Raw genomic sequence first — 15,398 nt, forward strand, 5'->3', positions numbered from 1 at the left:
GTCATTAAGCTGTTGCCATAGCCTAAAACATTATTTTAATACAAGTTTCACTGTTTATAATAACTTGTTTGAAGTATCAGCAGTGACACCTAACTCCCTCTTTTCCACCCTTTGCCCCAAATCATAGAATCACAGAATGGTGAAGGTTGGAAGGGACCTCTAGAGATCATCTAGTCCAACCCCCTGCACACACAGGGTCACCTAGAGCACATGGCACAGGACTGTGTCAAAGCAGAGTTTGAAGATCTCCAGAGAAGGAGACTCCACAACCTCTCTGGGCAGCCTGTTCCAGTGCTCTGGCACCCTCACTGGCAAGAAATTCTTCCTTAAGTTCCTGTGGAACTTTTGATACTTCAGTTTGTGTCGATTTCCTCTAGTTCTGTGGGTGGCCACCAGTGAAAAGAGGCCAGCACCATCCTCCTCACTGCCTCCCTTGAGGTACTTCTAGACACTGCTCAGGTCCCCTCTCAGCCTTCTCTTCTCCAGGCTGAACAGGCCCAGCTCCCTCAGCCTCTCCTCATAGGGCAGATGTTCCAGACCCCTGATCATCCTTGTGGCCCTGCGCTGGACTCTCTCCAGCAGCTCCACATCCCTCTTGTCCTGTGGGGCCCAGAACTGGACACAATACTCCAGATGCGGCCTCACCAGGGCTGAGTAGAGGGGCAGGATCATCTCCCTAGACCTGCTAGAGACACTCTTCTTAATGCACCCCAGGATCCCATTTGCCCTCTTGGCCACGAGGGCAACTGCTGCCTCATGGTCACCTTGTCGTCCACCACGATGCCCAGGTCCCTCTCTGCAAAGCTGCCCTCCAGAAGGTTGGTCCCCAGCCTGGTGTCTGGGGTTATTTCTCCCCAGGTGCAGGACCATGCACTTGTCTTTTATGAAATTCAACAGATTTCTCACTGCCCAGTTATCCAGTCTGTGGATATCCCAAAATCCTTGCTTTTGAAAAAGGTTAAGAACTGGGGACTGTCCTAGGAAAGGAGATGGCTAAAAATAAACTCACGGATGCAGAAAAAAATAACACTCTGACTTTGCATATACAGTAGCTGTCTCTCCTGAAGGTGCTTGAGTAGTTAGTGGCTCGGAGGCAGCAGGGCTTGCACCTTTTGCCCCCTGCTTGTCCGCCTCCTCGCATGGGGGCTGGAAGTTAGATATGAGCTAAATCTGTCTTTTTTTTTTTTTTTAAGGAATGGAAAGAAAGAGACAGGCTCTGGTTTAAAAATTTATTTTACAGATTTGTTTCTGTTATCCTTTCAGAAGAGCACCTGTGCTTTCTCACTAAAGATGTTACATGCCAAAACTTAGGCATGTGTGGTAACACCATCTGATAAAGGTGCAGGGCCAGGGAAAAAGCTAAGACAAACTTACCTGGTTGAACAGTCCTGCCTGGGGCCACTTTCATCCCTAAAAGGCAGCAGTAGCTGTAAGGGGGAGGGATGTGATTCAGCCAGGCTGAAGGGAACCAGGGCTGCTCCTTTCAACCCTACCCAGGCTTGTTACTATGTGCTTCTCCCCCTCTTTGTGATCACCTCAGCAATAAAGCACGAAAGTTACAGCCAAAGTCACTGTCCTTTAGTGTTTTCACAGTGTTTTTCAGCAACCTCCTTTAGTGTTTTCAAGGAGCAGCTTACAGAGGTGTGTAAACACCTGCAATTCCTTCCTGGTCAAAGTTGATGCAGTAGCTTATACCTTAGTGTGCTATCACCTTGGTATAAATTTCTGTTGCATTTTGGTAAGGTGATATTGTCAGTACAGCATTAGCTATGACTAATTCAAACCAAAACATCATTTTTGACACTGCTTTCTCTACAAAACTTAGTCCATTCATCTTCATGTCTATAAAATAAACTCTTCTAAAGTTTCATTAAGAGAATAAGAACTAAACATACAGTTCCTCTTCTGAGGAAGAGATAGCCTGGTTCACATTTTAACATTGAAAATATTATTTTCAACTAAATCTGTACTATTTTTTCCAAGCTGGCTCCCTTTACTCCAAAAAAGGAGGTCAACGAACAGATGTGCTTCATACGCTGGTCCAGTCTATTAAACAAGCTATAAAACTGTGTTCTTCCCTCTAAGGGAAAAGTTTTAACCTGCTCAGAACTTCACATTTTCCTCGAGGAATTTCAAGTGGCGCGCCTTCACGCTGTAGCTTGCGTACTTCTCTCCCATGTGTTCCCGCAACTGCAGCTATTTAGATATATATAAAATAAATACATTAAAATAATAAAAATCAGCAGGAGTTACCAAAATATTAACACAAGAACAGGTAACCACTCAGCTGGAAGCATCATGTGAAGTTTCATCACACAGATGTGAGGGGAGATAAATGAAAAACATCTTTGTTGTCTCATGGCAAGAGATGCTCCAAATCCACCTGACCATTGTAAATGCAAATCAAATCTATTGCTTATGCTTACATATATTTACTTATATATATATATATGTATATATACTTATGTGTATATATACTTATATATAATACTCGTGCATTTCATTTGTAACCAATTTTTTGATCAGTTGAGCTGCAGTTTTTGCTCAGTCATACGTATCAAGAATATGCAAGTAACGTCAAGACAAAAATTACAGTGCAAAGGAAAATAATTACTAGAGTAAAAAAGACATGATAAAAGTATTCAATTTTCTTGCTTCTTCACAAACTAAAGGACTATGATATAATTCTAAAGTTCCTTTGATTCCTGAAGACTTGAGAGTTGAACCTAGTCTACATTCATAAACAACTTTTAAAGACTGAAAATGACAATATATTTAGGCCCTTGGCCTGCCAATAATTATGTAAACTAAAGCTTTTTGGGGGTCCAGACTTGCACCACTGTATCAATATCTTAAAAAAAAATAAAAAAAGTGGAGACTGCTCATATATGTGGGTTTATAAGAAATTAAACAATTTGGATATGCGAGGCATTCACCTCTCTCCTTCCTTCATCATCATCTTCCAGGATGCTGTACACTTGCTCCAGAAGTTTCACTCCCAGTCCCTGCACCACATCAGATCGTAGGATTTCAACCACTCTCCTAATCTTTTCAGGACCCGAGTGCAGACCTATTAAATCAAGAGTCATAATAATTACATGCAGTATAATCCACTTTCACAGTCCATGCCTGAAAGAGTATGGGACAACATTTTAAGTATCCTGAAAGCCTTCCTGGAGATGGTTTATATGGAACAACAAATCTATCTGGTTTTGCAAAATGACTCGATTCCTGGTGTGGGATAAATTGGCTAACGCAAGATCTGCAGGGAGGATGGACTTCTACAATCCCATGAACATCCAGTGCGTTTAAATACTGGCTTGTGCCTCAAATTCAATTTCAGCTTTAACCATCAATCACAAAACTTCATGGCTATCGACTCAATTGGATGCCTTAAAAATCTTAGTTTGCTCTCAAACTGTTCATTTTGGAGCTTCTAAGCACAGATCATATGGTAAAGACTATACTGCAAACCAGCTTTCTCTCTATATGAACAACTGCATAGATTGCACACTCCTTTCACTGGTAGGCAATCGCAATTAGAGCAATTCTGTACTCAAAATAAAAAAGTTGTTTAGAGATTTTAGTTACTTCTACAAGTATTGCTGAGATTTAACAAGAAACAACAGTTGACTGCCTTCTGTTGTCCACTAGCAGGTTTTCTTTGGTAAGCAGCACCTGGCCACAACTTATTTAAAAGAGGTATCAGAGCAACAAACCTGAGGGAAACTCTTCAAATTTGAACTCCTCTGATTCTTCAGGTGATTTTCCATGCAAAATCAAAGTGTCTCTGTATTTTCTATGAAGTTTAAACTCCAAGGCAGAAGGTGAGACTGCACAGCATTCAGAATTCTCCTTAGAGTCCATTTTCAGCGTCCACGTCATGAGCTGCACCAAATCATTCATTTCATTCACGCTGCTTTTTCTGGTAGCGGAGAAACAGAAGCAATTCAGTCACCACTCATGATGCAACTGCCACCTTGCATTCACAGGACTTGCAATAAATATGGGGAGCTCCTGCTAAACATTTCACGTTAGATTACCTTTGTTGTGCAGACTGATCAATAGCAACATTAGCAGTATTTCCTCTGATAAAGATTCAGTGCCTAAGCATCTAGCAGCAACTCCCAACTCTATCCGCTGTCCAATACAGCGGAGAAAAATTCCTGCACTGTATGAAACAAAATCCTTACTTCTCCTTGGAATTGCCATCCGATTTATCCGTGGAGCTGGTGGAGGAGCTTAACTCATCATCAGACAGGCAATGGGTTCCTCTTTTTTTCTAAGTGAAGAGGGAATAACAGACAAAATTCTTAGCTCTCAGGAGTAATTTATCTGTATGCCATGAATTACTTTTCTTACATAGAAAAATACTTTTCATCACATATACTTTACTTGATAGACTTAACTTGATAATGTTTTAAAGTTAAAGCCCGGTTTTAAATACAAGCTAATCTACACCACAACATGAACATACTTTTATGAACTTCTTTTTTAGCTAGTATTACTTCTCAGTTATGCAGTTTTGACCAGAGGGGAAAAAAAAAAAAAAAAAAAAAAAAAAAGCTTTATCAAATATCTCTATTAAAAACAATTAAAACAATTAAATTGGTTAAGTTTATCAATTCTTACCTAAAAATTGTATTATAGAGCCACTATCCTTAGCCCATCTATCAGTCTTTATACACATATATTTTAAAACAGAATTTAAGTATTATTTTTCTGATTCAGTATCTTTCCCACATTTCCTAAAATAAACCTTTTCCCTGTACCTCTGCAGTTTTGTGTCCCGTGCATAGCACAATATGCCCGAACATCACTAGCACACGCACATATGATTGGCACATACTAAACTGATGTAACCCCAGTTGATGAGTGCAGATGAGGTTTCTGCATTTAGATTTTATCAGTTATAAGCATACATGTAAGTAAAACATGCAAAACTCTTTCCATGCAAGTGCTGAGCTGAGGAAAATGCAGCCTATGCTTTGAAAATTTAGACTAAAATTCTTTCATTGTTTTTTTTTTTGCATCTATTGTTTATTAATAATGTTTCCTGATGTTGCAGAAGATCTTGCCCTGATGTCTGTGATCTTAAAAGGAGTTTTAAAATTAGGCCAGGAAGATAATATTAACAGAAACTATTCATTTTTCACCCAGCATCTATTCCTTATTGGCAGCACATAAATGTATGCACTTAACAGGACTGCACCTTAAAATATATTTTAATACACCACTACCAAAGCAAAATTAGATGTGCAAAGCTAAAGGTAGCGTGTAGATATCAGTAACTTAAAACAGACTATTCACTTATAACCAAATCGCAGCTCAGGATAACTAAACTGTTTTTTTCCCCCACAACCAGACAAATAAACCCTTCAATGCAGAGAGGCTGCAACAACCATCTCCCCCGTGACATCCCTATGAGCCTTCATCTCCGACAAGTGGAGCGAAAATGGGGAGTCAGCCCTGAATTTTCAACTGATCTAGGTGTACCACAGACCCGTACACTTTAACCCAGGTTTTCTAAAGCAGTATCTGTAGAGAACTATACATTCCTACTAACTGAGAGGCTCTTCCACATAAAGATTTTTTAAACACAGTTTTCTTCTCCAGATGTACCTGCATTTCAATATTTCAAAAACAGATGACCCCAGTTTACCTGAGAAATACTGGGATCTGATGAGGCCTGAGCAACTTTAATATGATTTTCCACATGTGATTTTGCTTCAACTACTGCACTAATTGATCCTCGTCTTGCTGGAATCACTGAAAGGATGACATTTTCACAATATTTGTAATTTAATGGCATGTATCTTGAATTAGTTTCATGTTCATGCAAGAAAAAGTCTATCACCTGGCAGAAGACAGGCGGTAGGAATTCTGCTAACAGAAAATACTGACGCTTCTATCTGAAAGGTGCAAATCCTGTGCTTCACGTACATTTCAAATAGAAGTTGTCACCACTAAACCCAACTGAATACAACTGAATAAGAAGTAGAAAAATACGGACATGTTAACAGAAATTTTTATTTAACACCAGAACCAGGCCCTTCATGCAACTTTTTGAAGAAGTTAGTGAAGAAAAAAGAACAAAGAGGGAGTTAGACTTTCCTTACAAAGAAGTTACCAGGCTCCATATATAGAAGACTAACATGTAAACATAAAAATTACCAGCAGGAAACATCTCTTCCTGAGACTGTTTTAGCCTCCTACGCTCTCTTGCTGACAAGGGCCGCTCCTTTAAAATAAGTTAATTTCATGTTAATTAGCAATTGTCACAATCACTTTTGTTACGTATCACCTATGAAACAAAAAAACTTGAGTTGAACATGCAAGAGAGAGCTACTAGAGTAATCTTCCCCTCAACTAACAAATGCTCCAGGATTTACTAAGAATGCTCTTGGACAACAACACAACCAATAAACGCTGCAGAAAAGGCACTTCTGACCTGCCTGTTTCAGCAAGGAAGCCTCCCATCCTGCACTGATCGGATACCAGACACGACCTCCATTAGGTGGAAAGTTGTTCTACATCTTTTCACTTGCTGTGCATACTTTAAGGGAACAAGGTGTTCAGAAACAACAAGAGATAAAGATATGCTCACACAGCATCAGTACTAACCTTTCCAATGGCAACTTCACTGTTCTTGGCGCTATTTACAGATTCAGAGACTTCACCACGATGCTCTGCACAGCTCTGTATTGTCTTTGCATTCACATCAGAAGGAAAAGGTAAAGGCCGAGGAGCAACAGCTCTGAACTTGAAAGAGAAGTGAGCAGAATTTATTCCTTCTTTCAATAAAAGCTGAGGTATTCCACAACCTGCAAGTCACATCCTTGCATAGCAAAACTAGATAGAGTTTTGGGCTCCTACTCCCCATTTCAACCTTCCTGTCATTTCATACACATGAAATGAGAACAGTATAAAACATATATATATATTTTAAATATGCTCCTTTTTAAAAAGGAAAAAAAAAGGGAAAAAAAAAGCAATAGCCTTAAGGGAAGAGGAGAAAAGTAGAAGAGTTATGTGGTTTGAAGACTTGCACAGTCAAATTATTTTTATTATCTGCACCTTCTCTAGACAGACTTCAGACAACTCCCTTTTCTTCTGCCGTCGCTGCCGTGAGAGTGAAGGTTCGTGGACAGAGCTATGAGGCTGTAAAGGAGAGGCATTTTTTTCCTGTGGGTCTCCTGGAGTTCCATGACAGACATCATCCTAACAAGGAAAATTATTTTTCAAAATGTAAGCATGCCATTTCCAGATTTAAACATATATGCTTTTTGTATTATCAACACAGGCCACTTTATTTTGGTTGTAATGGTGATTATATTAAGATAAATGTAGTCCAAACAGTAAATTCTTACATGATAGAAAAAAAAGATCTGCTCTACCAGCCTTTTTAAGCTACCAAACTTTTAAGTACTTACTTGAATTAAAACAGGAACAAATGGTTCTAGCAACTTTTCAGTAGAATCCAAGTTCTGCAATAGATAATGATTACTCAGAAAACAATCAAATATTAAGGTAAATAAGAAAATCTCATTGCAGATCAGAACTAGGAGAGTCATCATCTAAAGCAAGCTGGCTTCATAAATGTGACTGCAGGAGTGACACTGAGCAGACAGAATATATACAAGACCTTTAAATCCAAAGCACAAGATGTGAGAGGAGTTGAATGTACAACTGGCACTTTTGAGATACACTAACAGGAGAAAAGAACACAATATATTCCTTGTTTTCTTAGTAGACCCTTGTAACACTTGAGGACCGGGGCACAAGGGAAAAAAGCCAGTATTTCTAAGCCAGCAACTATCAAAAGGAGTGCAAGCACTCCAGATACGAAGGCAGAAAGCAGTATTTCTTTAGAAACACTGTTTTCTCAAGTTTCCAACACAAACAGCAAAAGAATAACTGGAAACTAAAAGAAGAAAACTACCTTTGAGAAAAGGGAAAGCAAGGGAGAAAGTAACACCTTCCACACTGCTGTATTACTCTCTTTTTTTTAAATATCCCTCTCCCCATCTTCCATCTGCCTTCAAACTCTTCCGCTCCTCCCCTTACCCTGTCCCCAAACTGTTCTTGTCCTCTCTCTTCTCAGACAAGAAAGATTGTTATTCTCATAGAAAACAACATTCTCACCATCCAGACGGGAGCCCTAAAATTCCACAGCACGTTGCCTCTGCAAATTTTAAGCCTAGGTTCATAACCTCTTAAATATCTCAATAATTACATCAGCAGTATCTGACTTTGATAGATAACCATTAAGTGCATCAGCTCTGCATATTTTAAGTGCTGGCCATTAGCTAAGTCTATTTCAAAGTACACATAAGCATTACCAGGTCACTTTGCTTTGGCGTTTTTGATACAGGCTGCAGGAGTTTCAAAGTGTCATCATTATCTGTAGCAGCATCAACACAGTCTGCAGCATCAACAGCAGACTGCTTAGACTCAACATTTTCAGCTTTGAAAGCTTGTTTTGTTTTGTGCTGCAGTCTGTCTTCTTTAATTAGTGATCTGCTATATGTTGGTTTAGAATTCTCTGCAACATTTAAATACTTTGCTTTATTATCCTCTGGAATACATTCATTGCCACACTTCTCAATTCCATATGTCCTCTTTTCAGATGGCAAGATATCAATATCCACTTTACTAATTGTAGCTAAGGAGTCTCCCAGGCTGTTCATATCATTACTGCTTGGTTTTCTTCCCAACTCAACAGCTGCTTTCTCTGAGGGGCAAAATTTGATGGCTTTATCCTTGATGACACATTCATTTTCATTCTAGAATTAAAAGAAGAGAATTAGCTCTCAGATATTATGTACATATAAAAGAATATTCTAAGCACCCTAAGGAACATCATTAATGTACCATAGTACATAAACTAATGAAATTATGATCACCCACAGCTTAGTATCTTCTGAAATGCTGCAACCTGTATTTTTAGAGTTGCAGACTGCGTCTGCAGATGGCACATTCCGGGGATGGGTTTACATATATGTAGTACAACCACTTTTACCCAGGACTACAAAAGAAAAATCATATTCCTTTGACTCTTTAATAAGGGAGGAACAAGCAAGTCCCAGTGGATTTTCAAGATACCACATACATTCAGCATTTCAACATTAAAAGCTTAAACTCACAACAGCGGACTCATACTGCAGAAACTAAAAGGTATGTGTAAGATGGTAAAAGATCTGCTTATAAAATATTTGTTTTAACCACTGGAAAAAACCTCAGCAATAAACAAATTTTCATTTGCAACCATAATTTGTTTTTCCGGTAAAAAAAAAAAAGACTGGAAACAGTCTTTTTTAAATGATTACTTCCTGTCATCCATCAGTAGCAAAAAATCAGCTTGGACAGAGGCTTCAGATATTCCATGAGACGCGTGCAAATATTTGCTATAACCATGGCACATTCCAATGCTCAACTCAACCGTAAAATTACATAAAATACTTCACATCGTGGTCCACCAAAAGAGAAAATAAAACAAAAGAAGTGTATTAACATATTTTGGTAAAGAAGCTGCCAATAGTTTTACTGAACCACAGCTGTTTATTTGCTTGCATCTCTACATAAACATATATCCTCTATTAAGAGGAATAGTACAGATTTCTAGGAATCAGATCCATGCTTGGACAAAAGCTCAGGGCATTTTGTATAAAACTGAGTAGATTTTTTGGAAGAGCAGCAGATGCACTTTTTTTGGGAAAAAAGAAATGCATATATACAACACACATTTTTTATTACATACAAATATATACATATATATATATATATATAAAAGTATGTATGAATATCTTACCACCTTATTTTTCCTGGCGTGCTCAAAGAAATGATTTTGGTGTGCAACATTCCTGTTATGAGATTCATTCTTAACTGAGACCGCAGAACAAGGATCTCTGAGTTTAGAATCCAGTGTTTTCTTCTGACTTTTGGCTGTTTTCCTGTAAAGGACGTAATAAAAGTTGCTTATTCGGTCTTCAGCGACAAGACCTCAAGACGTTTCTTTCATCAATTAAAAAAAAAAAAAAAAAAAAAAAAAAAAACGAAACCAAAACACTTCACTAAGCAGTTTACATAATGCTTATAAGACACTGGGCTTTTTCCAACAGGCTGTACACAACATATTCATCTTCAATGCTGTAGAAGAACCTTAAAAACTCTATTCAGACACTAGCAGCAACACACATATTCTGCACAGCAGCAACATCAGTACTATCTAAAAGCAGAAAAAAGAATTTTGCACAGGATCACTGAAATAAAAATATCTTACGCCTTCGTGGCTTCCAGAAACAGAGAGATTTGCTGCTTAATATATGGCTGTCTTAAGATGCTCTTCACACTAGGTCTCTCCTCAGGCTTTTTACTGAGCATAGTTCGTATTATCTCTACCAACTGAGGGCTGTAATCCTTTGGCATGGGAGGCAGCTGTAAAACAAAAGGGAAGAGGGATGTTATTTATCAATACTTCTGAGTAACAATTGTATTATGCCAGATACTTTGCGTAAGAAATAGTCTTTTTTTTCCCCCCCTCATATGTTGAAAGTTACCCAGATTGCTTAACTATCTATCAAACGGAATGCTGCAATTGCAAATATTTTGTGTTAGAACTTTTCTTAACTTTTTCTTCATATCAGCAGTTACCCTCCTCGCAATAGGCATGAAAGACATAAAATATTTATGCATAAATTCATATTAACTTTACACTTCAATAGACTAGCCTTACCTATCAGGAAAATGATGTACATACAAATAATGACATAATTCTTTGCACAACATTTAGACCAGAAGTAGACAGAAAAAGTTGGAAATTCACTAATGAGCTACACACAGGAATAATTGGAAGCTCAGGTAGTATTCAAAAATGAGTAACTGCCTGGGTCTAATATTACATCATATAATACCCTGAAATACCAATCTTAACACATGTATGATGATGCACATCAATAAGCAAAACATCACCAACAAAATAAGACTATTCAAGACTTTCAAAAAGCCATCATAACCAGATAAAAATATATATTTTAGGTAAGTTTTTACCTTTCCTTCAATAATTCGATAAACCAAAGAGTTCATGTCTTTAGCGTTAAAGGCATGTTTCAATGTAGCCATTTCGTAAACGCAGCAGCCCAATGCCCAAACATCAGACTGGGAAAAGAGGAAGAAAGGAAGAAAAAAAAGAAAAGAAATAGTTTTATGAGCTTTGCATTAACTGCACAAATTTTACCTTAAGATGGTCACCTGCTTTCTGACAAGCCATTAATGACAGTAAGCTAACTCGGACCAAATTGTAAATGTCTGACTTTGATCTATTTTAACAGCGATATTTGGAAGACAATAGTTTAATTCATCAAAAAGTTTATTCTGTGAGGAAAAAAAAATAAGTAATGTATTGGTTCTAACTGGAGAAAGAAAATCTTTCTCTTTTTCATTAGCTCATGCTCATGGTAGATGCCCAAGTTTAGGGTGCACGAGGTCTGTAGCAAGAGCCAAGCCAAGCATAGAAAAGCAAGTTTACCTTATTTTAAACTCACAGTGACACTGCTCACTTCTCTTCTGATTTTTTTTAAATGTTGCTGTTGTTGTGCATTACAGGGAAACACAGAGCTTCCTGTCTGTTGTATAATACACAAACACAGACTGTTTTTCTTGTTTACACTGGCATGTCCTGGTAAGCACAGGAGCCTGCTGAACACTTTGGCTCTGATAAGTTATCACATGCTGCTAATTCTCACCCAAACTCAGTTCCATAAATTCAGTTTCTCACACATCTCTGCTTGGACTCCGAGGACATCAAAGAGATTTGGAAGCAATAACAACTTTAAAACAAAACAAAAAAAAAAAAAAAAAAAAAAAAAAAAAAACAAAAAAAAACCAAAACAAACAAACAAACAAACAAAAAACACAAGGTGGTAATGCCCTTCCGCAAACATAATAATCAAGCTGCCTAACAAAGCAGAAATAATATTTGCTTCAACAGTCTCTACCTTGTAGTTGTAGGGTTTGTTGGAAAAGAGTTCAGGGCTCATGTAGTACGGCGTGCCGATGAGGGTGCTTGCCATGTCATACTGGTTTTCCAGCACTCTGGCTATTCCGAGATCACCCACTTTGATGATATTAGTTCGTGTTAGAAAAACATTTTGAGTTTTAAGATCTCTGTGCAGAATGTGTTTTTCATGTAAATACTGAAAAAAAAAGGGCATAAATAGAGTTAAGCAACAGCGAATACATTCCACTGAAAAGTAAAATACAAGTCAAGGAGGGAAAACACAAACACAATAAAGTCACATATACCACTACAGAAGACAAGAATGGCACATCACAGGTGAAGTGTCAGGGAATTAATGCCAGAATGACTAATACAGACACAGGTACAAAACTGTGTTGTTTGAGTGAAATCTCCCTGCGTGAGATCTTGATCTCCAGCAAAGTAGGAGGAGAGACGAATGTAAAGTTAAGGCTCTGCCTTCAATCTACTTTCTGCTGGCCCCCATTTGTTGCCATTCATTTCACAGTCTTTAGCATAAAATTTCGCTGGAAAACACAGTGTTTATTTTATCTAAATATCTATATAGGGGATAGAAGATTAGACTTAAAATAAACAAAAACAAGATACACAAAAGTCTACTGTGGTATCTGACCACAGCAGTCATAATCAAGATAGTATTTTCTGTCCAACTGCCTCACATCCTAATGTTAATATTTACATTTGGTCTTTTTGAATATAACAATTGCTTTTAAAGTTTGATTGATAGGCTCCAAATTATTAAACTCCAACAAACTGAGATAAAATTTAACAGAAATGACAATTTAGTAGCCTTAATTCATCACCGAAAAACACCAACAAAATTACAAATTACTTTCTAAAAGATGTTGTGGCTTTTTAAAGGATTTTGTAAATTTAACCTTACATTTCAAATGGGAGAAACATTTCAGGCTAGAGTTGGAAAGCCTGTTCTTTACCTAGAAGAGAAAGTCAGGATGATGGTAACGACCTGTGAATACTTTTAATGCACTAATGATCATTGTAATTCCATACTAAACCCAGTCAAACTGGAATTTAAATCTATAGACTGTGGCATTTTTACATGGAAAGAGAGCTATGTCTATAAAGTAACCAAGTTGTATTTTTATTTTACCTGCAAGGCCATGGCGATCTGAACAAACCATTCCACCACCTGATTCTCAGGCAGCAGTTTGCCCTTCTGCTCTTTAAGTTTATGATACAGATCTCCTCCTTCACAGAAGCCCATAACAATATATAACAGGCAATCTTCTCCCTGCCAGGACTCTCTATAGGTGACTATATTTGGATGTTTCAACTGGGATAACAGCTGAGCCTCTTGTTCTGCTGCTTTCCTCTCTCGGCTGGAGGCATTTTTAAGGTTTAACTTTTTGATGACATACTGTAAAAGAAATTACATGAAGACATGAGGAAAGATCCAAGTTAGTATGCAGAAGCCCCAGGAAATTCCAAACTTCTAAAGGAATGGCAGTATTTAATATATGCACACATTATTCTGCATAGAGCCTGGTGGAGGTCTAGAAAGTACATTTTATGTTTACCGTTATGCAGTGAGAAGTTTAACAGGTATGGCTAAATTCTCTCTGAATAAAGCTCTACAGAGGAATTCTCAAAAACAGTTGTTTCAATAACAATAAATAAATATGCAATGAGGCTAAAAAAAGCACATAGTCACAGCAGAAAAACGACAACAAACTTTTAGGATAAAAGTCATTTGGCTGGACTTACTCTATTCTTCATCAACTCTTATCATTTTAGTTTGTTTAAGGACAACTGGTCTTCAGAAATGAAATTTATGCGCTTTGTGAAAAGAAAATAAAAACTCAAGAGATAACGCCTCACAACTGCATGTGAGGAACACATTCATATTCAAACACATATTTAAGGATAAAAAAGAACCATTAAAAAAATTCAGTTTCAAGACTTAGTTCACAAATTTCACGTTTCCAAATTCAGAAAAAAAATATCTAAAAGTACTAAGCTTGGAACTTTTTAGGTTTGCTCTTTTTTTTTTTTTTTTTTTTTTTTCCTTAATGACTTTGTACAACAAGCCTAGAAAACTGAGAAACAAGAGAGACTAGGAAAAAAAAATTCCCATGAGAAAAAGGAATGGAGCAAATAGAGATGCAACTGCAAGATCGGTGGAAAAAATATCAATCGCCCCCGAAAATGAAAGCAGCGGTAGCTTAGATTTTTTTAAGTTCTAAAAACCTACACTAAAATCAGAAAACCATACTATGTTTTGCATTTATGAGTTCCTACGCACACAGGTTTAAACTCACTGAATGAGAACTTATTACACAGGGAAGCACAAACTCTTCATGACACCGCGAGACCAAACGTTCTCAAGCGCAACCATAAATTTATTTTCTTCTGTGTCAACATAAGTTTTTTCTAAGGTTGCATATGAAAACTGTTACTTAGGCTGCCCAATATATCAGTGTGAATACACTCTCACAGAATTCCCGCTTTTAATCAAATCAAAGGTGAGACAATAACGCTTGTAGCACATGTTCATCGTATAGAGCATGAATATTGAGGGTTGATCTTATTCCCTCCCTGATGCCGAGTTTGTGGTGAGTTCTCCTGAGTCAGCGTTTCAAGGAAGAGCCTATACCTGACTCTGCTCTTACCTGGGACTTTATAGTATCAAAACATACACACACACACAGATGTGTGTGTATGTGTGTGCGTGTATATATATATTTATATATAGGTATATATACACATATACATAAAATACATAGCTTCTTATTAAATTTCAGTATCTGCAGCGACAAGCTAGTGCGTTTTGCTGACAACATTCCCACAGTGCCTATCCCAGTGCACTGCTGACATATTTGACAGAAATTACGTGGACACTGCCCCTTTTTCTTCCTTTCAAACTGTTGGAAACAGCATTTTCTTAAGCAAAGCCGTCGCCCAGGCAGCAAAGCCAGGCCTGGCAGGCCCATGCCCGCAGCGGCACCTCCCTCCACAGCGGGCCGCGCTCAGGCCACCCCGGAGCCTCCCTCCTCACACAGCCCCGGGCCCGCTCGCGGCCTCCCCCGGTCCCGGTTCGCCCGAGCCCGGCAGGGGGCGGCACCGCCGTCGCTACCTGCTTGCCGTCGTGCCGGTGCCGCGCCAGGCTCACCTCCCCGTAGCTGCCCTTGCCCACAGCTCGCAGGAGGCAGTAAGCGGCCAGGGGCATCTTCCCCGGCGGCGGCCGCCGCCGCAGAAATGCCGCCCGTGCGCTTTTACCACACGACCGCCGCGGCGTGTAGATCGGACCGCCCTTCTTCTCTATGGTGCCGGCGCCGCCATTTTGGAAGCGGGCGAGGCGGCCATGTTAGGAGCGGGCTGGGAGAGGTGTGAGGCGGGTGGC

General features: G+C 38.6%; 1 protein-coding gene across 3 annotated transcripts; it reads right to left on the reverse strand.

Moving 5' to 3' along the window:
* Positions 1 to 1,857: 1,857 nt before the first annotated feature.
* NEK4 (NIMA related kinase 4) lies at positions 1,858 to 15,231 on the reverse strand. 3 transcript variants are annotated; one of them, XM_088527026.1, is made up of 16 exons: positions 15,168 to 15,231; positions 13,149 to 13,415; positions 11,997 to 12,194; positions 11,050 to 11,157; positions 10,283 to 10,437; positions 9,812 to 9,953; positions 8,343 to 8,786; positions 7,434 to 7,487; positions 7,078 to 7,221; positions 6,625 to 6,762; positions 6,175 to 6,241; positions 5,663 to 5,769; positions 4,194 to 4,282; positions 3,712 to 3,925; positions 2,937 to 3,062; positions 1,858 to 2,196 (listed from the first exon to the last, which is right to left on the reverse strand). In XM_088527026.1, the coding sequence occupies exons 1-16, from the start codon at positions 15,222 to 15,224 to the stop codon at positions 2,104 to 2,106; spliced, it is 2,403 nt and encodes an 800-aa protein (XP_088383152.1). In that variant the 5' UTR covers positions 15,225 to 15,231; the 3' UTR covers positions 1,858 to 2,103. The 3 variants fall into 3 exon arrangements, with proteins under 3 accessions (XP_088383152.1, XP_088383143.1, XP_088383134.1); XM_088527017.1 differs by having other exon boundaries at positions 9,815 to 9,953; positions 15,132 to 15,231; XM_088527008.1 differs by having other exon boundaries at positions 15,132 to 15,231.
* Positions 15,232 to 15,398: the final 167 nt, after the last annotated feature.

The sequence above is a fragment of the Tinamus guttatus genome, unplaced genomic scaffold, assembly GCF_059628265.1.
Source record: "Tinamus guttatus ecotype Peru unplaced genomic scaffold, ASM5962826v1 Tinamus_guttatus_pri_ptg000026l, whole genome shotgun sequence".
Taxonomy (NCBI): Eukaryota; Metazoa; Chordata; class Aves; order Tinamiformes; family Tinamidae; genus Tinamus; species Tinamus guttatus.

What these genes read in the sequence shown, in the direction of transcription:
- NEK4 (XM_088527008.1), bottom strand. Translation starts at nt 15,224, where the DNA reads ATGCCCCTGGCCGCTTACTGCCTCCTGCGAGCTGTGGGCAAGGGCAGC. An exon ending in ACGCCAGGAAAAATAAGGTG is followed by an intron (nt 8,787 to 9,811) that starts GTAAGATATTCA and finishes TTTTAATTCTAG; the next exon opens with AATGAAAATGAATGTGTCAT. An exon ending in GGAAGAGATGTTTCCTGCTG is followed by an intron (nt 5,770 to 6,174) that starts GTAATTTTTATG and finishes TCATCCTTTCAG; the next exon opens with TGATTCCAGCAAGACGAGGA.